The 25,063-nt window shown below is 50.1% G+C and overlaps 2 protein-coding genes across 5 annotated transcripts in view; both read right to left on the minus strand.

Annotated features, from left to right (window-relative positions):
* The window catches only part of PLSCR3 (phospholipid scramblase 3), a 30,417-nt gene extending 21,673 nt beyond the window's left edge, over positions 1 to 8,744 (minus strand). The window contains exons 1-3 of one of the 4 annotated variants that reach the window (XM_081168139.1): positions 5,284 to 5,755; positions 4,746 to 4,770; positions 11 to 120 (exon numbers count right to left, since the gene is read on the minus strand). In XM_081168139.1, coding sequence (XP_081024265.1) covers positions 11 to 120; positions 4,746 to 4,770; positions 5,284 to 5,391 — 243 coding nt within the window. In that variant the 5' untranslated portion in view covers positions 5,392 to 5,755. Of the gene's footprint in view, positions 1 to 10; positions 121 to 4,456; positions 4,718 to 4,745; positions 4,771 to 5,283; positions 5,756 to 8,627 lie in introns of those variants that run through there. The other 3 variants (XM_081168138.1, XM_081168136.1, XM_081168137.1) reach the window with 3 other exon arrangements.
* A 4,955-nt stretch (positions 8,745 to 13,699) lies between these two features.
* Positions 13,700 to 23,596, minus strand: TMEM256 (transmembrane protein 256). Its single transcript, XM_081168274.1, has 4 exons — positions 23,447 to 23,596; positions 22,072 to 22,109; positions 14,860 to 14,940; positions 13,700 to 14,070 (listed from the first exon to the last, which is right to left on the minus strand). The coding sequence occupies exons 1-4, from the start codon at positions 23,532 to 23,534 to the stop codon at positions 13,927 to 13,929; spliced, it is 351 nt and encodes a 116-aa protein (XP_081024400.1). The 5' UTR covers positions 23,535 to 23,596; the 3' UTR covers positions 13,700 to 13,926.
* Positions 23,597 to 25,063: the final 1,467 nt, after the last annotated feature.

Below are 25,063 nucleotides of genomic sequence, written 5' to 3' on the forward strand. Positions count from 1 at the left end.
GAGGCCAGACCTGGAGCCGCCATTTTTGTAACCGTCTGGCGAGGGGTGGGGGGTGAACGACCACCCTGCTTCCGGTGCCTTTGTGATCAGCAGCGGCGACTGCCTTCCATTTGGGCGTCCCTGCAAGGAAATAGGAAGAGACTAGGATCATTTCAGGACAGAAGCATATTGGTCGCTAGCACAGCAAACAGATCTGTAAAATATTAGGAGGTCTGGCCTCGGCTGTTTGGGTGGAGGCAGGGAGACAATGAGAAAAAATGGATGTTTTTTCAAGAGAAGGAGGTGCAAAGCAGCCCAAGACGTCTCAAATAAGCCTGAACAGAGCACAGGGCGTTTGGATTTTTTAAAATCACCTTTTTTTGCAGTACAGTGGTACCTCGGGTTAAGTACTTAATTCATTCCAGAGGTCCGTACTTAACCTGAAACTGTTCTTAACCTGAAGCACCACTTTAGCTAACGGAGCCTCCTGCGGCTGCCGCGCCGCCGGAGCACAATTTCTGTTCTCATCCTGGAAGCAAATTTCTTAACCCAAGGTACTATTTCCAGGTTAGCGGAGTCCGTAACCTGAAGCGTATGTAACCCAAGGTACCACTGTACAATGTTATGGAATACAGTGGTGCCTCGGGTTACATACTCTTCAGGTTACATACGCTTCAGGTTACAGACTCCGCTAACCCAGAAATAGTGCTTCAGGTTAAGAACTTTGCTTGAGGATGAGAACAGAAATCGTGCTGCGGTGGCAGCAGGAGGCCCCATTAGCTAAAGTGGTGCTTCAGGTTAAGAACAGTTTCAGGTTAAGAACGGACCTCCAGAACGAATTAAGTACTTAACCTGAGGTACCACTGTATGCAGAAATAGCCAAGCTAACAGCAAAAATTCGACATCAGGGTGACGAAACATATCAAAAACAATGGGGGAAAATTATGTTATATTTAGAGAAGACAATGTGAAATATTGCATAATAATTTCAAAATGAATTAAAAATGTACATTAGGACTATTGTTGAACAATATTTGTAAATGAATATAGACAGACAACAAGAATTGTATATAAAGAAATATTTGTTTCCAGACATTTTATGGGGGAAAAATTGAAGAATAACAATTATATATAAAACGGACAAAGACAATGCGAAAAGTTAAAGACGGCATAAAAAAGCCGGAAGGAGGAAGAAGGGAAGTCAGCTCAGGAGAGCGAGAACAAATGTGAAATATAATGTATGTGTATGTATAGGTAAAGGTAAAGGGACCCCTGACCATTAGGTCCAGTCATGACCGTCTCTGGGGTTGCGGCACTCATCTCACTTTATTGGCTGAGGGAGCCGGCGTACAGCTTCCGGGTCATGTGGTCAGCATGACTAAGCCACTTCTGGTGAACCAGAGCAGCACACGGAAATGCCGTTTACCTTCCCGCCGGAGCGGTACCTATTTATCTACTTGCACTTTGACGTGCTTTCGAACTGCTAGGTTGGCAGGAGCAGGGACTGAGCAACGGGAGCTCACCCTGTTGCGGGGATTCGAACCGCCGACCTTCTAATTGTCAAGTCCTGGGATCTGCGGTTTAACCCACAGCGCCCACCCGCATCCCATCTGTATGTATAGTATGTAACTAAAAATTCAATACATATCATCTAAAAAAAAATTTTTTTTAAAAAAATTTGGTTTTAACGTCCTGATTCATAGAAGTGACTCCCCTTGCAACGCAGGAATAGCAGCTAAAGATTCCCTGATGGATAGCCACCCAAACTCTCTTTTAAAACACCTAATGGAGTCTGCCAACTTCTGAGGGAGTCCGTTCCCCTGTCGAACTGTTCTCACCCTCAGAAAGTTACCGTATTTTTCGCCCTATAGGACGCACTGGCCCATAGGACGCACCTAGATTTTTTTTGGGGGGGGAATAAAGGGAAAAAATATATTTCTCCCCCCCCAGGTGCGGGGCTGGGGAAGCTCGGGCTTTGGCAGCTTTGGCATCGCTCTGGGAGCTTGTGGGGCTGGGGGCGGGGAAAGCGGAGCTTCCCCCTCCCCCAGCCCCCAGAACGGGACCCAGAGCCATGTGGAAGCTGCGTGCAGCTTTGGCATCGCTCTGGGAGCTTGCGGGGCTGGAGGAGTGGGAAGCCCTCCGCCAGCCTTCTAGCCAAGTCGGGGGACAGCGGGAAAGGCGCACTGCGCCTCTCCTGCTGTCCCCCAAGTTTGCGGGGCTGGCGACGGGGCTCTCCTGAAGCCTGGAGAGAAAGAGGGGTCGGTGCGCACCGACCCCTCTCGCTCTCCAGGCTTCAGCGAAAGCCTGCATTCGCCCCATAGGACGCACACACATTTCCCCTTCCTTTTTGGAGGGGGAAAAGTGCGTCCTATAGGGCGAAAAATACGGTATTCCAAATCTGTGTTCTGGGTAACTTGAATCCACTGGAGGTCCCAGCCTCCAGAGCAGGAGAAAACAACCTTGCTCCACTTTTTCCTCTTAGATGTTTGAAGCTGGCTATCACATCATCTCCCAGTCTCCTCTCCTCTAGGCTAAACCTACCCAATTCCCTCCACTGTTCCTCATAAGCAGGGATCCCCAACCTGCGGCCCTCCAGATGTTTTGGGACTACAACTCCCGCGATCCCTAACTAACCGGACCAGTGGTCAGGGATGATGGGAATTGTAGTCCAAAACATCTGGAGGGCCGAAGGTTGAGGATGCCTGCTCACAAGGCTTGGTCTCCAGAACCTCAATTGACACAGGTCTTAAAAGGTAAAGGGAACCCTGACCATTAGGTCCAGTTGCAGACGACTCTGGGGTTGCGGCACTCATCTCGCTTTACTGGCCGAGGGAGCAGACGTTTGTCCGCAGGCAGTTTTTCTGGGTCATGTGACCAGCATAACTAAGCCCCTTCTGGCGAACCAGAGCAGTGCATGGAAACGCCGTTTACCTTCCCACCGGAGTGGTACCTATTTATCTACTTGCACTTTGATGTGCTTTCGAACTGCTAGGTGGGCAGGAGCTGGGACTGAGCAACGGGAGCTCACACCGTCGCGGGGATTTGAACCAGCGACCTTCCGATCGGCAAGTCCTAGGCTCTGTGGTTTAACCCACAGCACCACCCGCGTCCCCATGCAGAATGTAGGCACCCTATATATAGAAACGAGCAAACCAGTGATATTTTAGGGAGCAGGCGGGGCCCAGGACTGGCATCCTAGGAGCCTACACAACACAAAACACTGTTGTACTTGCACTTTGAGGTGCTTCGAACTGCTAGGTTGGCAGGAGCAGGGACCGAGCAACGGGAGCTCACCCCGTCGCGGGGATTCGAACCCCCAACCTTCTGATCGGCAAGCCCTAGGCACTGTGGTTTAACCCACAGCGCCTCCCGCGTCCCAACACAGGTCTTAAAAGGGGGTTAAAGAAAAAACAACTGCCCTGTGATGAGGGATACTGGATTTGTGCCGCCCGCTTTTCAAAATCTGCACCCATACGGACGTCCCACTTATCCTTGTATCCCTGAGCTTTGTCATTTGGAGAGAGGTGATTCTCTGTTGCTGCAGCAAAGCAAGGAGGGCTGTTCTCCTAGATTCAAACAAACACACACACAGCCTCCTCGCCGACTGGCACATAAGTGGGTAAACTTAGTTGGCACAGAGGTACCCCTTTTGGCTGCCCTCTCTTGCCCTTTTGCATTCATTCTTCATCACAATGCAGACCTGGGGCCTGTCTCCAGGAAGCCAAACAAAAGGTATTTACAAAAAGCAAAAATAGGAAAGCAAAAAATGGAGACACACGATTGCCCCCTCTCTCGTTGGCAAGGCTCCCAAGCTTTTGAACAGCTCGCAGGCAAGCCGGAATCCAACAGGTGTGCGGAATTCCTGGCTGTGGCAGGTGAGAAATGCTTTACCGGTGGAACTGCGCAGTTTTTAAACCCACAAGGAAACACGGAATCTCTGGGTGGCAATTCGCACACACACAACCCATGCCAAAGCGTGCACACAGAGAATCAAATTCGCACAATCGCAAGGGTGTCAAAAACACCAAAGAAGAGGAATTAAGTGTACAGAATTCTCACTTCCTTTCTGACCGAGTCAGGATTTATTTAGCAGCGATTCCTGCCACTAAAGGGGGCTAGGCTAGATGTCCTTTGGGGCGTTCCCTTCCCACTCTGCAATTCTGTGATACACCAGAGTACAGAAACCTGCACACACACACACACACACACACACACACACACACATCTCCCAAGCCCACCTACAAGTGAAAACACATGATAGCCATCAACACACAAACACACACACAAAGTGTCACAGAACACAAATCGTGTACCCAGAGGGAATTGGGAAAGAGTTTAAAAGTCGCCAGACCCTCTGGCCCAAATGCCAGAGGCCACACACAGATTTGTGCAACCGTGCAAGGCGTTGCGTGCAAAGACACACAAACACATAAGTCTTAAGAAGAACCAAACTCAGAAGCCTCCAGGCATTACTCACTTTATGCCCGTCCCAGAGTCCGGCTTTCCAGAAATGGCGCCCACTCCTCTTGCCTAAGCGAGAGACACATGATCCAAGTGAAACTGGATCTCTCCTTTCCCACCCCCCTCCTCAAGCCCACACAGACTCATCGTGGGGAGGGCAGGAGCAGCAGCAGCAGGAGGAGAGGCAATCCCAGACTCCTTGCCAGGCCTCTGAGCCGAACTTTCAGCCTACAAAACCCTCCTGCCCTCTCCGAAGAACCCAGGAGTCCTGACACACACACACACACACCCTTGGTCCTCCTCACCCAAGAGTCCTGGCTCCCAGATCGCCTCCCCATCATTATTTTTTTAAAATAATGTTTATTAAAGTTTCACGAACAATAAAAAAATTCAAAATTTAAACATTAAAAAAAAAATACAAAAATGAAAAAATTCAGAGACAAAACACATAAAAAATACACAATAGAAAACAGTTAACAAAAGAAGGGAAAGAAAAAAGGGAAAAAAAAGAAAAACCAAAAAGCAGAACAAAAAATAGATTAGTATTTTCGTATCCTATACTTCATTCACTAGTTTCTTGACCTCCTCACACCTCCCTTTCTGTATTCCAGTTCAGATATTTAATTCAGCAAGTCCTTACCCTCTAACATTTATCCTCACTCAAGATATTAACCTATTATAAATATCAATTTTCCAATTGTCAATCCCTATTTACATTTTCTTAAAAATCTTTTTACCAATACCACTTATTTTCCATCAGACATCATTTTAACATTCCTTAATTTTACAATACTTCTGCAAGTAGTCTTTAAATTTCTTCCAGTCTTCTTCCACCCAGATCGCCTCCCCATCGATCTCTCCCATTGCGAAAACAAAGTCTGCCTTGATCTTCTTTCTGCACCCAAGCCGCTTGGGGGAGGAAGAAAACAAAGCCTTGCTAAAAAAACACATGACAGCAGCTACCCTCTTAAAAATAGGGGTTTTTGGCAGGCTCCTCTCACTGGCAAACCAACAGCTCAGAGTCTTCGCCCTGCTCCAAAATTGGGTGGCACCCAAGGTTTTGGGCTTGTGTTTTTTTGTTCCAAAGCAGGGGTTATTGCTGGAGGGGGTGTGTGTTGGACGATTCAGGCCTCCTGTTTGCAGGCGGCGCTTCCAAGCTCCGCAGACCGCGTGGGATCCAGTCCGCTCTCCCTGAAAATCCCAGTGACCTTTGGGTGTGCCTGGATGTCTGCGCTGGGTTCTGGGTTGGGAAGGGAGAGGCTGGGATTCCCCGCGGAAAGATGGAGGCGGCTTTCCAGCAAAGCCAAGCAGCTGGCAAGAGAGCCTGTTTTCCACTCCTTTAAGATAAAAAAAACGCCCCAAGATTCGCCAAGAGGGTGTTTTCTCACCCTTGAGAGAAGCCACAAAACCCCCGGCTTTTCGCCCTCTTGCAAAAGCCACCCAGGAATCCTGTACCTTTCCAGCCACACAGAGGCCGCAGCCTCTCCCTCCTGGCAAAGCTCAAACACATAAAATCATGTAGAGTCGGAAGGGACCCAGGGTCATCTAGTCCAACCCCCTGGCAATGCAGAATTTATTCTGCCCCGTGTAGGACTCGAATCCAAGACCGTGAGAGTCTCATGCTCTACATGCCATATCCCACCCGCTGCTTCATCCCCCCTGGTATATTTGCGTCCTCTGACAGCACCGAGGCAGCACCATGGGAATTTATTTATTAATTGCATTAATTCGCACCCTTTTCCTCCAAGAAATCGAGGTGGAGTACATGGTTCTCCCCCTCTTTCACCCCCACAACAATCCTGCGAGGTAGGGTAGGCTGAGGGACAGCAACTGGCCCAAGGTCAGCAAGCGAGCTTCAGGGCCGAGACAGGATTTGAACCCGGCTCTCTCCCAGGTCCCAGTCCGACATATGACACACTCCCCCTAGCCAGTGTTTACAGTGTTCAGATTGTAACTTCCTAGAGAGCAGAGACTTCTCTCTAAATCACTTGACACACTACACAGATAAAATGAAAGCCCTTCTTCGTGCGGCATATAAACTTTGGAACTCCCTGCCACAGGATGGACACCAAATTGGATGGTTTTAAAAGAGGATTAGACAGGAGAAAGCTATTGTTGGCTACTAGCCAGGGTGGTTGTGTTCTGCCTCCACAGTCAAGAGGCAGCGCTGTTTCTGACTCCCAGTTGCTGCAAGCCACAGAAAGGGAGAGTGTCTCCTGTGTTCGAATCCTGCTTGCTGCTTTCCCGTTGGGGGCATCAGTTTGGCCACCGCGAAGGCAGGATGCTGGAGTAGGTGGACCACTGGCCTCATCCAGCAGCCTCTCCTTATAGAATCACAGAATTGTAGCGTCGGAAGGGACCCCCCAGAGGCCATCTAGTCCAGCCCCCTGCAATGCTGGAGTCTTTTGCCCAACACGGGACTCGAACCCACTCCCCTGAGATTGGGAGTCTCATGCTCTACCGACTGAGCTATCGCGATGCTTAAGCTCCTTTCCAGCTCTACAATTCTATGACTAGAGCAGCGGTTCTCAACCTGCGGGTCCCCAGATGTTGTTGGACTACAACTCCCATCATCCCTGAGCTCTGGCCTTGCTAGCTAGGGGTGATGGGAGTTGTAGTTCAACAACATCTGGGGACCCACAAGTTGCGAAAGGCTGGACTAGAGCCTAAGCAGAGGCTGTTAGATCAGGCCAAAGGGGCTCATTATTTAGTATTATTATTATTATTATTATTATTATTATATACAGTGGGGCCTCGCAAGACGAAAAGAATCCGTTCTGTGATTCTCTTCATCTAGCGGTTTTTTCGTCTTGTGAAGCAAGCCCATTGACGGATTAGCGGATTAGCTGATCGGATCAGCTGATAAGCGGCTTAGCGCCTTAGAAAAAGGGGGGGAGGAAAAAAACCAGCAGGAACTCGCAAGACATTGTCGTCTTGCGAAGCAAGCCCATAGGAAATTCGTCTTGCGAAGCACCTCCAAAACGGAAAACCCTTTCGTCTAGCGAGTTTTCCGTCTTGTGAGGCATTCGTCTTGCGGGGCACCACTGTACTGGCCTACACCTGCAGGTCTCAGATCGGTCCCCAACAAAAATTACAATATAGAAGACACAAAATAGACAACAGAAGACAACCCAGCCATCCCCACTTCCACGAGACATTTTTAAAGAGCATTAATCCAGCATGTTGCCTTCGCAGCAGCCAACTAAGTCCTTGTGCAAAACCAGCAAGCGGAACCCGGGTGCAAGAGCCACTCTCCCTCCCTTGCCAGGCTTCTGGGTGTCGCAGAACTCGCACTCAAGGCCGGGGAATCGAAAACTGTGCAGGAGGAGCGAGAACAAAGGCGAGGGCTGGACAGGAAACCTGGATGAAGGGAACATAGGGAGGGCGGGGGGAAAGCGTTTTGTGGAGCTTTCCGAGAACCTTGGAAACATAATTCTGCAGTGTTTTGCAAAGCAACCACCACCTGGCTGCGAGGCGTCTCTCAGGCTGGGTGCAGAGAGAGAGAGAGAGAGAGAGAGAGAGAAGGGAAGGGAGAAAAATCAGGAAGGATGTTGGGAGAGGAGGGGAGGCGAAACAACAACAGCAAAATTAAAACCATCTGGTTTCTCTGCTCCCAGAGCTGCCAACCTGGCGCCCCCAGCTGCTGAGGACGCTGGGGTGGGCGCCAGGTTGGCCAAGGGTGCGCCGAAGAGCCAGCAAAGGAGATGGGGAGGAGGGGCGCGCGCCCCAAACCCAACCATCCTCTCTCCAAAGAAACTTATTTGCCTTCTTCGTCCTCCTCCCATCTTCCCCTCACCCCCCGGCAAGACTGGGGGGGGGAGGGGACTTTCCCTCTTTGCAAAACAACCTCCCCGCTGTCCACATTCACACGAGAAAGAGGAGGATTAAGAAAAGACCCCCCCCCCCGGCAATTGCAAATCTGGCCTGAACTGAGAGCCCCCCCCCAATCTCTCCCCGGGAACAAAGACAAACCAAGCGCGCAAAGGATGGAGATACCCATCTTTTATTTTCCTGGCCATCTCAGCTGGTTTCCCAAACAGTCCCCTGGCGGGGGAGGGTAGAGAAGGGAGGGGGAGCCAAGGCCAAGGACCCCCCCCACCCACCCCATGGCTTCTCTCCGCCCCCCGCCCCACATTATTTGGGCCTCCCCTTCGCCTCCCCGGCTCCTTCTCCCCACTCCGCGTTACCTTCACGCCCTGGAGCCAGCAAAGAAAGTGGCGGAGGGAGGGAGGTGGAGAGAAAGAGAAGAGAAAGAGAGGAAAAGGATGGACCGAGGGAAGGAGGGAGGGCAGGGCGAGGCAGGGGCCGCCCCCTCGCCCTCCCATCGCCGGCAGCAGCCCTGGAGCGGCGCCGCGCCCGGAGACAGAAGCGAGAGAGAAAAAGGAGCGATGCGCGCCGGTCGTGTGAACGCGGCGTGTCCGGGCTTGCTCTCTTGCTTCGAGGGATGGGAGGGGAAGGAGAAAGCTTAGGGGCTCTTAGCCCGGGTTAATGGTCTCGGCCAACCCGGCGCCCTCCAGCTGGTGGGTTTTTTGTGGAGTCCTCGCGGGCGAGACGCGCGTCTTGCGCGGCTGTTTCTTTGGACGCCCCGCCACGCGAGAACGCGGCCCCGCTGCTGGCTGGGAGGAAGGAACTTGCCTTTTGGACACCGACTGTTTCCACGACGCCTTGGGGAGAAGCACTTCTGCGCCACCCGATTGGGGAGGTTCACACGTGACAGCTATCTAGCCCGCGCGCAAGCACCCCCGCCTTGTGTTTATAGCAATAACCGGTGCGCAATGATGGCCCTTCCTGGCTGTTGCCACGGTCAAGCTGTAGTCCCTGTAGCACCTGACCTAGAATCAAAGAATTGTAGGGTCAGAAGGGAACCACGAGGGTCATCCAGTCCAACCCCCTGAATAGACCCCGCCCCTTTTCCCTCCAGATTTAATCTCAAGACCAGGTAAGGCTCCAAACCCCACTGATCTCAAGCGTTCGGGCTTCCCCCAGCCTGCCTCAGCTAAAAGAGCCCTCTGCAAGTCTCTTTTTATTATTACATGTTTTTAATAAAATATTTTCTGAAGTAACAATAGAACACACAGAGTCTCGCTTTTCAAGTCAAACAAATCAGTCGCATTCCGAGTGAGACGTTACAATTACAGGCAATATGGGGTTGTGTGGGAGAAAAGGAGGCAGTAAAATTTCATTCTTCCGTATGGTGTGTCAGCAAAGTCTGTGTGTCAGCATCACATAAACTGGTACTTATTTTTGCTGGCGGTGCAAAAGCCCACAGGGCCCAGGGTGTGGTTGGTTGCAGTGTGTTGTGTTTATGTTTTTTCTCAGAGCATGTGCAGAGTGACTTTACCACTCGAGCAACTACAGTTGGCCCTTCCAGGATTGTGGGGCTGAGTTCCTGTGTAGGCCCGCCCTCTCCAAAAAAACTCCTTTGAGGGTGGAGATCTTCCCGCCCCCAAGTCAATGTAAGGCTTCGCTGTCCTGAGAAAACTTCCCTCTATAACCTCCTTTTTTTACTTTCTTGGGCTCCATGATCACTGCAGATGGTGACAGCAGTCATGAAATTAAAAGACGCCTGCTTCTTGGGAGGAAAGCAATGACAAACCTAGACAGCATCTTGAAAAGCAGAGACATCACCTTGCCAACAAAGGCCCGTGTAGTTAAAGCTATGGTTGTCCCAGTAGTGATGTATGGAAGTGAGAGCTGGACCATAAAGAAGGCTGATGGCCGAAGAATGGATGCTTTTGAATTCTGGTGCTGGAGGAGACTCTGGAGAGTCCCATGGACTGCAAGAAGATCCAACCTCTCCATTCTGAAGGAAATCAGCCCTGAGTGCTCACTGGAAGGACAGATCCTGAAGCTGAGGCTCCAAGACTTTGGCCACCTCATGAGAAGAGAAGACTCCCTGGAAAAGACCCTGATGTTGGGAAAGATGGAGGGCGCAAGGAGAAGGGGACGATGGAGGACGAGATGGTGGGACAGTGATCTCGAAGCTACCAGCATGAGTTTGACCAAACTGTGGGAGGCAGTGGAAGACAGGAGGGCCTGGCGTGCTCTGGTCCAGGGGGTCACGAAGAGGCGGACACCACTAAACGACTAAACAACAACAACAGCAACATAACCTCCTCCCTACCCCTCCAGAGGAATTTAAAACACCACCACTTATTTTTAGGCTCTGAGGCAGGAATAACTTCTCAAACTTTATTCCGCCCTGCTGCAGAAGCCCCTGAAACGAGGAGAAGGGGGTTTATTTTGGGAGGAGGGAAAACACGGCCCCCACCTACAGCCCATAGCAAAAAAAAATGAAAACCCCACAAGTCAAACCCCAATGGTTTTGCAACGAAAACCACCCTGAAACCAGGGCACATAAATAGAAAAACAAAGTCCCACCTCCCTTGACCTCCCCGTTTGAAAGCAATTTCAACGTTTTCCCTTCCTAGCTGGTTCACCCCACAGAGTGTGGGGCCCACTGTTCTCCCAATGATGTCTCAAGTTCATCACCAGAAGCGTTCCTGAGCATTCTTCGGCCCCTGATGATTCCCTGCATGGCCCTTTCAGTGGTGGCACCAAAGCCATGAAATTATCGTCTTGTCCTGACTCGTAACCACCCCCTCACCTGCCAGTTTTTTTAAAAAATTATGAACAGGTCAATGGTGGATCGGGCCCCAGGTACCATCTTCTAGACCAGCATCTGTTCTTACAGCAGCCAACCAGGTGCCCATGATCCGTTCCCGCTCCTGTGTCTTCCAGAAACTGGCGTTCAGACGCATCGCTAACTTCCAACCGCAGAGGCAGAGCAAAGACATCCTGGCTAGTGCCCATCGATAGCAGCCTCTCCGTCGTGAATTTGCCCTGTCCCCTTTTTAAAGCCATCCAGGTTCTTGGCTGTCGCTGCCTGCTGTGGCAAACTAGAGCAGCGCACGGAAACACCATTTACCTTCCCGCCGGAGTGGTACCTATTTATCTACTTGCACTTTGACGTGCTTTCGAACTGCTAGGTTGGCAGGAGCTGGGACGGAGCAAAGTGAACTCACCCCGTTGCGGGGATTTGAACCGCCGACCTTCCGATTGGCAAGCCCTAGGCTCTGTGGTTTAACCCACAGCGCCACCCGCGTCCCTATGTAACCTGAGGTACCACTGTATAAAAGCATATATTTTTTAAAATAATAATAATGGTGGTGAAATAAATGCATGGAGAGATTTTTTAACGGTGGGTTAGCATCTGTCAAAGAGCATTCACTGGGAATTTCAGGCCCAGATCCTTCCAGATGTTCCTAGACTACAACTCCCATCATCCCTAACCATTGGTCCTGCTGGCTCATGGGGAGTTTGCGTCCCAATATCTGAGCGGCCAAAGTTTCCCCATCCCCACTTTTTAAACAACGAATTTTATGACCCAATTTATTCCTGCATTGCTGGGGGTTGGACTAGATGACCCTTGGGGATCCCTGCCAACTGCAATTCTATGATCTTTTTCCAAAATATAATAATAATAATAATAATAATAATAATAATAATAATAATAATGATGATGATGATGTTGTTGTTTAGTCATTTAGTCGTGTCCGCCTCTTCGTGGCCCCCTGGACCAGAGCACGCCAGGCCCTCCTGTCTTCCACTGTCTCCCGCAGTTTGGTCAGACTCATGTTTGTAGCTTCGAGAACACTGTCCAACCATCGCGTCCTCCGTCGTCCCCTTCTCCTTCTGCCCTCCATCTTTCCCAACATCAGGGTCTTTTCCAGGGAGTCTTCTCTTCTCAGGAGGTGGCCAAAGTATTGGAGCCTCAGCTTCACGATCTGTCCTCCCAGTGAGCAATAATAATAATAATAATAATTTATTAATACCCCGCCCATCTGGCTGGGTTTCCCCAGCCATTCTGGGCGGCTTCCAACAAAGTATTAAAATACAGTGGTCTGTTAAACATTAAAAGCTTCCCTAAACAGGGCTGCCTTCAGATGTCTTCTAAAAGTCTGGTAGATGTTTATTTCTTTGACATCTGGTGGGAGGGCGTTCCACATGGAGGGCGCCACCACCGAGAAGGCCCTCTGCCTGGTTCCCTGTAACTTTGCTTCTCACAGCGAGGGAACCGCCAGAAGGCCCTCGGAGCTGGACCTCAGTGTCTGGGCTGGATGATGGGGGTGGAGATGCTCCTTCAGGTCTAGTGGGCCTTTGAGGCCGTTTAGGGCTTTCAAGGTCAGTACCAACACTTTGAATTGTGCTCGGAAACGTCCTGGGAGCCAATTTAGGTCTTTCAAGACCGGTGTTATGTGGTCTCAGCGGCCGCTCCCAGTCACCAGTCTGCCTGCCACATTCTGGATTATTTATAGTTTCCGAGTCACCTTCAAAGGTAGCCCCACATAGAGCGCATTGCAGTAGTCCAAGCGGGAGATAACCAGAGCATGCACCACTCTGGCAAGACAGTCTGCGGGCAGGGAGGGTCTCATCCTGTGTACCAGATGGAGCTGGTAGACAGCTGCCCTGGACACAGAACTGACCTGTGCCTCCATGGACAGCGGTGAGTCCAGAATGACTCCCAGGCTGCGCACCTGGTCCTTTGGGGGCACAGTTGCCCCATTCAGGACCAGGGAGTCCTCCACACCTGACCGCCTCCTGTACTTCTGTCTTGTCAGGATTCAACCTCAATCTGTTAACCTAGGGCTCCCCAGCTGCTTTGGACTACAGCTCTCAACATCCCCGGCCAGCCAGGTTGCCTGAAAAGCCCTTTAGCCCTTCTTCTGTCTCTCAAAAGCAGGGAGAAGTCATGACTGATGGGAGTTGTAGTCTAGCAACCTCGGGAGGGAGGAAGAGACGCACTGGAACGCTTTGTGCTTTCTGCTTGTAGCTTACGCGTGACATCTAACACATAGTCACCATTTACTACGACATTTATCCATGGAATAAATTTATTCACAGGAAAAAAAGGTGCGCGGGTTTTTTAAAAAAGGCAAATCACTCTCATCATTTATTAAGCTAAAAAACAACAATTGAAAAGCACCCATCAGACACTGCATTCTGAGGCCTCCATCGCAAACTCAAATCTGGTTAAAATAAAAAAATTCCTTCCAGTAGCACCTTAAAGACCAACTAAGTTAGTTCTTGGTATGAGCTTTCGTGTGCATGCACACTTCTTCAGATACATTTGCACATGAAAGCTCATACCAAGAACTAACTTAGTTGGTCTTTAAGGTGCTACTGGAAGGAATTTTTTTATTTTGACTATGGCAGACCAACACGGCTACCCATCTGTAGCTAAAATCTGGTTGCAATTTTTTTTTGGGGGGGGGGAAGGATCTTGGCCTTTTAAAAAGAGATTTGGCATTCAGGGAATTCCAAGATGCGTCTGGGGCAGGCAAAAGACCTCAAGGGATCCCACTGACATTTGGAAATCTCTCTTCTCCTAGGGCTCCCTTCTGGCTAGCCTATGGGGGTAATGAGGGGCAGGGCTGGTTGCCCTGGCGATGGGAGAGAGGGGCCACATGGGGACAGAACGGGGTGTCAAGGGGCCATGGCGATCCAGCCGAGGATGAGGAGGGAACCACCATACGGGGCCGCCTTGGTCAGGATCGGGTCCCCGGTCACGGCGTGGTAATACAGGGCGCCAGAGAACATCCCCATGCCCAGAGACAGGATGCTGCCGGCCTGGGAGGAACAAAAGGTGCAAGTTAGAATCACTGAATGAATGAATGTTTATTGGGCAGCTTCCAACAAAGTATTAAAATACAGTGGTCTGTTAAACGTTAAAAGCTTCCCTAAACAGGGATGCCTTCAGATGTCTTCAAAAAGTCTGGTAGTTGTTTTTCTCTTTGACATTTGAAGGGAGGGAGTTCCACAGGGCGGGCGCCACCACTGAGGAGGCCCTCTGCCTGGTTCCCTGTAACCTCGCTTCTTGCAGGGAGGGAACCACCAGAAGGCCCTCGGAGCTGGACCTCAAGTGTCCGGACAGAACGATGGGGGAGGAGACGCTCCTTCAGGTCTACTGGGCCTTTGAGGCCGTTTAGGGCTTTCAAGGTCAGCACCAACACTTTGAATTGTGCTTGGAAACGTCCCGGGAGCCAATAGAAGTCTTTCAGGACTGGTGTTATGTGGTCTCCCAGTCACCAGTCTGGCTGCCGCATTCTGGACTAGTTGCAGTTTCCGGGTCACCTTCAAAGGTAGCCCCACATGGAGCGCATTGCAGTAGTCCAAGTGGGAGATAACCGGAGCATGCACCACTCTGGCCAGACAGTCTGCGGGCAGGGAGGGTCTCATCCTGCGTACCAGGTGGAGCTGGTAAACAGCTGCCCAGGACACAGAATTGACCTGTGCCTTTAGGAGAAGAAATAGCTCAGGAATAAACCCTACGCAAATTTGGAGTCTTTAAGGCGCTTGGTTGGCACCTTGTAACCCCCCCCAACCCCCCCCCGCCTATTCTAAGTCATCCATCCTTACCATCATGGGATAGCGGCAGTGGGGCACAGCCAGGAGAGCCAAGCTGTGGAGGAAGTGGTATTTGTTGGCCGTCTCGTACAGCTACAAAAGAAGGTCAAAGATCAGGGTGAGGACAGTGTTTCATCATACACAGGCCTTCCCTGTCGTCGTTGGGGGCTCACAATTCCCATCAGCCCCTGCAAGTGCAATGGCCGTTGTAGTCCAGCAGTTTCCAGAGCCACAGGTTCCCCATCTCTTTACTTCAGCCATTTGCTTCCTCCCCACCCGACGTTGGACTACAACGCCCATAATCCACTGCAAGCTTAGGAAATGGTCGTGGATGATGGGCTTTGTAGTCTTTTCAGTGTCTTCCTTTTCCTAGGCTGCCTCTGTATTGGATTATTTTTTCTTTATTGAACATATTCCACAGATTTATACATCAATATACTATATTACAATTTATACCACATCCCATAGGGGGGGGGGGAATGAAAATACAAGAAAATTAAAACAAACAAAAAAGACCTAGACTTCTGATTGTTCTAAAAAAACCTATATCACACTTGTTATATTTTACACAGTATTACTGTATATTATTTCCTTAAATCTTTTTAACCAAGAAGCAAAAAGAAAAAAGGTTAAATATAAACATTTGTTTTAAATATAGTATCTATACATTGTATTGTATACATGTTTTAAACACATTACCTATACATCTGTATTGGATTTGAAAGTGTTTCAAATTGTTTCTATACGTGGAACTGTTTTTAGGAACGTTTTCGTTTTAAATAGTGCCATTGTTTTTTTCCCCTATGTGGAATTAAAGCCACTGCTTTTATTGCTGGTGTTTTTCTCTGGGAAATACAGCTTTGAGATTACCGTATTTTTCGCCCTATAGGACGCACTTTTTCCCCTCCAAAAATGAAGGGGAAATGTGTGTGCGTCCTATGGGGCGCATGCAGGCTTTCACTGAAGCCTGGAGAGCGAAGGGGGTCGGTGCGCACTGACCCCTCTCGCTCTCCAGGCTTCAGGAAGCTATCCGCAAGCCTTGGGAGACGCAGCTCTCCCACGGCTAGCGGAGAGCTTGCCGGCACCCAGAAGCTTCGGGCGCGCTGAGCTCAGCACGCTCCAAGCTTCGGTCTTGGCGCAGCGCTCCGCTAGTCGCGCGGCTCTCCCACGGCTAGCGGATAGCAGCCTGTTCTGGGGGCTGTGGAAACTCGGGCTTCCCCCGCCCCAGCCCCGCACCTGGGGGAAAAAAAATAAATTCCCCCCCTTTATTCCCCCCCCAAAAAACTAGGTGTGTCCTATGGGCCTGTGCATCCTATGGGGTGAAAAATACGGTATTTCGCAGGAAGAAACCTGCAGATTGAATTGGACAAGTGTGGCTACATCTTGGCGGCTTCGGGTTGAAAATGCTTGCATAGACGACCCGGCGCTCAAGTAAGAGGAGCGTCTTACGAAGGCGAATTCGGGAATGCTGGTTCGTGATCTCGCCAAGAACGGGCAGCTCCACCCACCTGCGCCATCCCAGTCTCCTTTCCGCAAAGAACCCAGGCATCTGGGTTCCCTCCCAGCCCCTTCCCAGGGTTGGAGCCCACCTGGAGATGGGTGCCAGGGGGGCCCGACTAACAGCCACAATTCCTCTTAAGGACATATGAGGAAACAGCAGGATCAGGCCAAAAAGGGCCCGTCTAGTCCAGCTTCCTGTTCTCACTGCTGCCATTATTAGAATCCCACAATCAGGATTAGAACACAAGATCCCTTCTCTCCCCTCCTGTGGTTTCCAAGAACTGGCATTCGGAAGCATCCCTGCCTCAGACCACGGAGACCCAAGAATAGCCACGAACAGTCCTCTCCTCCTTCGTGAGTTTGTCCTATCCTCCCTTAAAGCAGGAAGGAGTTCCACAGGTTAATAATAATAATAATAATAATAATAATAATAATAATAATAATTTATTATTTGTACCCCGTCCACCTGGCTGGGTTTCCCCAGCCACTCTGGGCGGCTTCCAACAAAGACCAAAAATACACTAAGATGTCTGTCAGGGGTTTAGGAGCAGAGGCACGGGCAAGGGAGGAAACAGAGAGCGAAGGGGAGGAGGCAGAAGAAAAGATGAGTGATGACGACGACCCGAGATCTCCTAGTCTTTCCAGTGAATCAGAGGATTCACAGAAAGGAGCACCAGTGGCCAGGGCAAGGGGGGCACCCCAGGAAGATAGAGCCAGAAGGGACTCAGGGGGGAGCAGCTGGAAATCGGGACCAGCGTCACCGCCAGGAAGCAGGGAAGAGGAAGGGAGCCAGGGGGGAAGCGCTGGCAGCTCACCACAGGAGGGAGGGCATGAGTCAGGAGTGGCCACACCTCCATCGGGGAGCGAAGAAACGGTTAAGAGGAAGGTGGAAGGTTGGGCGCGCGCGCCAAGTTCAAATGCAGAGGAAGGCGGCGCAGTAAGCAGCCCCGAAAGGGAACCAGGTCCTAAAGCCCGGCGCAAGGAGGCAGGAGGGTCCGGGTCAGCGTCAGAAGAATCCCGGAAGGAGGAGGCCCCGGGGGGTAGAGGGACCCAGAGGAGGACAGTCAGGCGGAAAAGGTGGAGCAAGGCTAGGATATTAAGTTGGTGCTCACGGGGCGGAGACTCAGACGGAGCTTCGCCGATCTAGCTACTAGACGTAGAGTTTGCGCGCAGCAGCGTGAGAATGGAAACTGTAATTCAATAAAGACTTTTACTTAATGATCGCTGGCTAGCGTGATCCTCTGTGAGCTAGGATCTTCAAGCAGCTCTGACAATGTCACACATAAAAACTTCACTGAACAGGGCTGCCTTCAGATGTCTTCAGAATGTCAGGTAGTTGTTGTTCTCTTTGACATGTGGTTGGAGGGAGTTCCACAGGGTGGGTGCCACCACTGAGAAGGCCCTCTGCCTGGTTCCCTGTAACCTCGCAGGGAGGGAACCGCCAGAAGGCCCTCAGAGCTGGACCTCAGTGTCCGGGCAGAATGATGGGGGTGGAGACGCTCCTTCAGGTCTACTGGGCCTTTGAGGCCGTTTAGGGCTTTCAAGGTCAGCACCAACACTTTGAATTGTGCTCGGAAACATCCTGGGAGCCAATGTAGGTCTTTCAAGACTGTGTTATGTGGTCTCAGGGACCACCCCCAGTCATCAGTCTAGCTGCCGCATTCTGGATTAGTTGTAGTTTCCGGGGACTTCCAGTTAGCGCCAGTGACTAATGGCGGATTCCCTCCGAGCTCCGGAGGGAATCGGCTCTGCAGGATCGGGTCTTGCTGCTGTGGCGAAGCGGGGACCCTAAAAAATCACAGGTGGAGAAGCCTGTGAACGTGGTGACTCGGCGGGCACCATTTGCGCGCCCCCGATCTGCGAAGGAGCCCTTTTAAAGGCTCCGGAACGGGGTCGGGGTGCGGCGCGGTGCTGAGAGTACTTCCTCTTCTTCTGTGGAGTGAAGCCGCAAGCCATTGTCGGAGAGCGCTGACTTCTTTTTTTGAACAATCGGATTTCAAAGTAACAACCCGTGAGTAACATGGAAATTTGGGCTTTAAAGGAAGATTTGTTTGAATCAGGAACGAGCGGGGAAGGGTTAAAAAGGAAGTCCGCCCCCCCTTTGTAAACATTATAAAGCAAAGGACCTGCTACCTAAGGTTGTAAAAAAAAATTCTCTTTTCTCTTGTAAAAGACTTTAATTTCACGGTTTGATATTACAAAATTTTTACTGGAGGATTAAGAACTGATTTTTGAGAGCTGAAGTTCCATCCCCCCCCCCGGACCCGGGATCGCCCCGAGAGAGAGCCTGATGATGAAGTATTGAAGTGCTTGACAGCTGTCAAGTCAGCTGTCAAGACGGAAAAAGGAAACTCTGTTTTTGGCTGTCTCTGCCGGCTACATTGGTTATAATTTGTTACAATTTGTTGACAATAAGAAAGGGCCGTTACAAAATAACTGGATTTCCGGACTCGAGCTGAAAAGAATACTAAGGAACTAAAATCCCCCTAGAGGGACTTAGCAATATTACAGAAATGGCTGGAGGAGGGAAAATCCAGGCAGAATTGGACAGAGCATTTGCTCTCTTGGGAAAGTTACAAGGTCAATATGATGTTATGGCTACAAATTTTTCAACTCTGGACTCAACAGTAAATAACATTCTTGGACCGGATAAGGATTGGGAACAAGGAGCCTATTTAATTGGACAAATAGAGAAATCCGAGAGTGTTGAGAATATGGAGAAGGAGACATATGTCGCCCTTGAAGAAAAGGAAGGAGGAGTTGGTGTCCAGACGCTAAAAGAGAATTTTATTTTGAGGCCTGACATGATGGCAATGAAGGAAAATAAAAACCTGATGTGGAAAGCTCGGCCTGAATTGGAGTTGGAGAAATGGAGAAATGGAGAGATCTTCTTATGTGGAGATCAGAAGACCTAAGGATTACAAATGTGATTAAGGTGGAGGTTAGAGCTTTGGGGACTTTTGGACTGGAAAGGAGCAAGAAACAAGAAATGGAACACCCCAAGGGCTCTATTTTTAAGTATGGAGGCCTAGCCGGAAAAAACATGGATCCTGTTGGGCCGGAGCCTCTCCAAGATAAAAAAAATAATAGTTGTAGTTTCCAGGTCACCTTCAAAGGTAGCCCCACGTAGAGCGCATTGCAGTAGTCCAAGCGGGAGATAACCAGAGCATGCACCACTCTGGCCAGTCGGCGAGCAGGGAGGATCTCATCCTGCGTACCAGATGGAGCTGATAAACAGCTGCCCTGGACATAGAACTGACCTGCGCCTCCAAGGACAGCTACGCACCTGGTCCTTCAGGGGCACAGTTGCCCCATTCAGGACCAGGGAGTGCTCCACACCTGCCCACCTCCCATACTTCTGTCTTGTCAGGATTCAACCTCAATCTGTTAGCCGCCATCCATCCTCCAACTGCCTCCAGACACTCACACAGGACCTTCACTGCCTTCACTGGTTCTGATTTGAAAGACAGGCAGAGCTGGGTATCATGTGCTGGATGAAGAACTTTCTTTTATTGGTACTGAATTCCTGAATTATTATTATTATTTCTTAAATCTGCCAGTCGCTTTAAGCCAAAGAACATCTCCCAACGTTCAACTTCACAAGTTCTAGGGTTAGGAGAGGGAGGGAGGGAAAATAATTATCTGTCCACTTTCTCTGTGCCTGGTGTAATTTTATAAACTTCCGTCAATTTTTCAAACTTCTTCCATCTAGTTAAGAACGCACAAACTCATTTCCCATCTATCGCACCCAATAGTGCCTCTTCTTCCACTAACCTGCCCCACTTCATTCCTCCCCCGGGGGTTGAAAATTTGAACCCCCCCCCCCCAGGGAAGGGTTTCTCTCTCCACCCACAAACAATGACAACCGGCGGTTCTGGTTTAACTCGCTTAGCCAAAGGGACTTGGAAGGGAAGGGGGAAAACCAGTGTGGTGTAGTGGTTAGAGTACTGGACTCTGACGTTGGGAGAGGCCAGGGTTCGAATCTCCACTCAGCCACAAAGATGTGACCTTGGGGGCCAGCCACTGCTTCTCAGCCTAGCCTACCTCGGAGGGTTGTTCTGGGGATAAGATGGGGCAAGACGCAAACCATGTACACATCACCGTGGGCTCCTTGGGATACTGTAAATGATGCTTTTGAATTCTGGTGCTGGAGGAGACTCTGGAGAGTCCCATGGACTGCAAGAAGATCCAACCTCTCCATTCTGAAGGAAATCAGCCCTGAGTGCTCACTGGAAGGACGGATCCTGAGGCTGAGGCTCCAAGACTTTGGCCACCACATGAGAAGAGAAGACTCCCTGGAAAAGACCCTGATGTTGGGAAAGATGGAGGGCACAAGGAGAAGGGGACGACAGAGGACGAGATGGTGGGACAGTGTTCTCGAAGCTACCAGCATGAGTTTGACCAAACTGCGGGAGGCAGTGGAAGACAGGAGGGCCTGGCGTGCTCTGGTCCAGGGGGTCACGAAGAGGCGGACACGACTAAACAACAACTGTTACGGAAATTACTGGGGGGTAGGCACATCTTTAAAGTTGTTAAATGTTACAAATATTATGCATAAATGTATCTTTTTGACTTGAAGTTACCTAGCTTTAACAATCATATAAAATCAACTCCTTTGCCAGTTTCCTCCATTTCAACACTATGTTGCCCTTCACAAATAGGGACTCCAGGAAGTGTCCAAAGGTGACAATTGCTGAGCTGATTGTTGGCCAAGGAAAGCCTAATGCCATCCCCAGACTTGCCAAGGGGTCCAGACATGCAAAGGAAGTTCTATTGTACTTTTGGGTGGTGGGACTTCAGAGGTGTTTGCTTCTGCTCATCTTATACCTGGGTCTTGCCCTGCCATGTCTGCTTATGCTAATCTTGCACCAAGGACTTGTCTTGACGTGTATGCCAAGGTTAAACTAGTGTAACCCCTGCCTACCCCTCCCCTTTTGTGACAGGTCAGTGATGTAGCCATGATGCTGTACGAACTGTATTCTGGGATATGGTGGGAAAGTTTTCAAAGTCCTTGTCACCCCATCCTCGGGGTTCAAAATTCCTCTTTGAACCTGTTGTGCAATAAACTTTGGTCTACGACTATTTGCTCCAGCTGGTGGCTGGGCTCCTTCCTTTATTCAGCAGGGACCTGCGATCTCTGCCCAACCAGCTGGGTGACTGAGCAGCCTCGCACCTAGATTTTTCCGTAACAGATAAAGGTAAAGGGACCCCTGACCGTTGGGTCCAGTTGTGACCGACTCTGGGGATGCGGCGCTCATCTCGCTTTATTGGCTGAGGGAGCCGGCGTACAGCTTCTGGGTCATGTGGCCATCAGGACTGAGCCGCTTCTGGTGAACCAGAGCAGCGCATGGAAACGCCGTTTACCTTCCCGCCAGAGTGGTACCTATTTATCTACTTGCACTTTGACATGCTTTTGAACTGCTAGGTGGGCAGGAGCAGGGACCGAGCAACGGGAGCTCACCCCGTCATTGCGGGGATTCAAACCGCTGACCTTCTGACCGGCAAGTCCTAGGCTCTGTGGTTTAACCCACAGCGCCACCCGCGTAACAGATACAAATGCAATAAATAGAATCACAGAACAGTGGAGTTGGAAGGGGCCATGAGGGTTATCTAGTCCAACCCCCCCGCAATGAAGGAATCATTTGCCCAACGTGGCTTTCGAACTCACAACCCTGAGATTAAGAGTCTCATGCTCTACTGACTGTGCCAAATAAGACCGTTTACCTCTTTCAAGTAGTCATCTCGGTCGCTGCGACGGAAATCTGGGAGGAGGAGGGTGGGGAAGAGAGAGAAAGAGGAATTAGCAGAAACTGCACAGGAGATAAACTGGGGGAAAGGGGTGGGTCATCAACGCCTCTCCAACGGACGGCTGCAAAATGCGATATGGTGGAGGAAGAGTCTCCTTGCTCTGAGCTTGGAACACAAACAAGGGAGGCAAAACAGAGGGCACAATTCACCCGGGGAAATTCTCAGCCTAAACGAGCCAAAACCCTAATGCGATATTTAAGTGAACTTTGAAACTCCCTGCCTATTGACCTCAGGCAGGTGCCTCCACTGAACTCTTTTCAGTGCCTGTCTAAAAACATTATTCCTTAGACAAGCCCTTGCAGATATTTAGAAAGCTGATGGTGCACGTTTTTGGCCTGTTGTAGCTTAACGTTTCAAAAGCCTTAAGTTACTGCTCATTTTTCTTGCTGGTCATTTTATTGCGTTACTATTAGCAGTAGCAGTAAACCGCTTTGAGTGGTTTGGTTGGTTGATTTCATTTTGCAATCAGGTAAAGGTAAAGGGACCCCTGACCGACTTTGGGATTGCGGCGCTCATCTCGCTTTACTGGCCGAGGGAGCCGGCATCCAGCTTCCGTGGCCAGCATGACTAAACTGCTTCTGGTGAACCAGAGCAGCGCACGGAAACGCCATTTACCTTCCCGCCGGAGCAGTACCTATTTATCTACTTGCACTTTTAACGTGCTTTCGAACTGCTAGGTGGGCAGGAGCAGGGACCGAGCAACAGGAGCTCACCCCGTTGCAGGGCTCTGTGGTTTAGACTACAACGCCACCCGCGCTGTGACTACCTTACACTGCGTTTAAAACAAAAATCGCATTTGGATAGAAAGTGTTTCTCAGGCGGCTAGTCCTAGTCTTTATAACCCTGTACCTTCTTCCAGAAGGCAGAAGCTGAAAGAGATCATTTCCAGGGTGCGCACTATCCTGCACTATCTCTGCAGCTTTCTTATGGCACCTGGAATCGTAGATTTTATCCAAGGTGGGTCACCCAGTTACAGTGATACCTCGGGTTACAGGCACTTCAGGTTACAGACTCCGCTAACCCAGAAATATTACCTCGGGTTAAGAACTTTGTTTCAGGATGAGAACAGAAATCGCGCGGCGGCAGCAGGAGGCCCCATGAGCTAAAGTGGTGCTTCAGGTTAAGAACAGTTTCAGGTTAAGAACAGACCTCCAGAACGGATTAAGCACTTAACCCGAGGTACCACTGTATTTTCTCCGCAGTATTTGGGAGCTGCCCACAAATACCGTCGGGGGATCGAGGCCAGGATTTCACCCCCTCTTCTCCAGCCCCGGCACCCGCCTGCCCTCACCGTAAGCCCCGTAGGCGGCCGCCCCGACGGCCGCAGCCCCGCTCAGCGCTCCGAGCCGTCGGAAAAACGCCCCGGCGCCCGCCACCATTCCGATCCCCGAAGTGAAAATGTATCAACTTCGTTTCCGACTCCCGGCGCGTTTTATCCAATCAGCGCCCTCGGCGGCTCGTTAGTATGCAGCCCCCGCCCCCGCAGAACGCCGCGCCTCAGCCAATCGGCGTTCCCCAGCCCTTTCTTTCCGCATCAGCCAAAGTTCGGAAAGGGTTGGCCAATGGCGTGCGGCGTCCCGGATTGGAACGCGGGCGCGTCCAATGAGAAGCGCGGTTCCTCCTCCTCCCCGCCTCTCTCCTCCAGCTCCATTCTCCTGATAGGCTGCCTCCGGGAAGTCCATCTCAGCACGTCAACCAATCAGAGGGCGCCTGGTAGGAACGCGCTTGCAGCAGCTTAAAGAGGAAGGAAAAAATAAGGTGTGCGCTGCTCTTAGGATGCATACGGTAAGCCCGTGACAAATAGGAAAAGTCGGCTGCGCGCTAAAAATCCTGCCAACCTTCCCATCTTTTTGGAAGGAAGGAAGAAATGGTATGTGCTCCTTGTTTAGAATATTTACGGCACCCCAAGTGTCTCCACAGCGCCGCCTGGTGGAGGAAAAGAGATTCCCATGTGGTTTCTCCTTCAAAGCCATTGGCTCCTTCCTGCTGCCTCTTCCATCATAAAGAGGCATTGTCTGTTTCAGCGTTCCCCAACCTGGCGCCCTCCAGATGTTGCCGACTGCAGCTCCCACCAGTAGTCCAAAATATCTGGAGGGTGCCAGGTGTTTTTTTTAAATTTCAAACAAAAGCAAAAAGCAAAATAAAATAAAATTCAAATAATTCTCAAAGCACTCGTTGGTCCTTTAATTATTTTTCATCATCAAGACTAGGATTTCTCTCCTCGCTCCCCCAATTTTTCATTTTTTGCAAGCGTCGACCACCAGAGGGCGGCAAAGTCGCGACCATTCAGCGCATGGCGACAGCATCGGGTTTTTAATGCTGATTTTTGGGGTGAATGGTGGCTCTGCCATCCGCATTGCTGGCTTAGCAATGCCACAAATTAAATTTTTTAAAAAAAACCTTGCCCGGTTAATTGCACGAGCGTCGATTGAGGAATCAATCGCTTTACCCACGCACAAAAAAATGAACACGAGTGTAACAGGTTTGGGTTTTTTTTAAAAAAAAAAATTGGAAGACGTTTTCCGTGAATGATAGAGGGGGAAACCCCCGTTTATAAAGCGACCTGCGGTTTTAGCAAATATTCAGGGTTTAAAAGCGTTTACATCCCCAATTTAGGGACGTTTTTAATGACTGATGTTTTAATGAACAGTACTTTTAATTTTTGTTGGAAGCTGCCCAGAGTGGCTGGGGAAACCCAGCTAGATGGGTGGGGTATTATTATTATTATTATTATTATTATTATTATTATTATTATTATTATTATAGGATTGGCCAGACCTCACAATAAGACCGCAATCCCATTTCCATATGTGATCAGTTCCAGATGTTTGCTTTGAACCAGGATCTCACATCTTCTAAAATTCTCTTTTTTCTCCCATTGCAGTCTTCCTCCAGATATTTGGACTAC

The sequence above is a fragment of the Podarcis bocagei genome (genome assembly GCF_964188305.1).
Source record: "Podarcis bocagei genome assembly, chromosome: 13".
NCBI classification, from domain to species: Eukaryota; Metazoa; Chordata; class Lepidosauria; order Squamata; family Lacertidae; genus Podarcis; species Podarcis bocagei.

Excerpts from the sequence above, each read along its gene's own strand:
- TMEM256 (XM_081168274.1), bottom strand. The coding sequence starts at position 23,534 with ATGGTGGCGGGCGCCGGGGCGTTTTTCCGACGGCTCGGAGCGCTGAGC. Across the intron at positions 14,941-22,071 it reads GAGATGACTACTTGAAAGAG|CTGTACGAGACGGCCAACAA; the intron begins GTAAACGGTCTT and ends CTTCTTTTGTAG. Across the intron at positions 14,071-14,859 it reads ACTGCCGCTATCCCATGATG|GCCGGCAGCATCCTGTCTCT; the intron begins GTAAGGATGGAT and ends TGTTCCTCCCAG.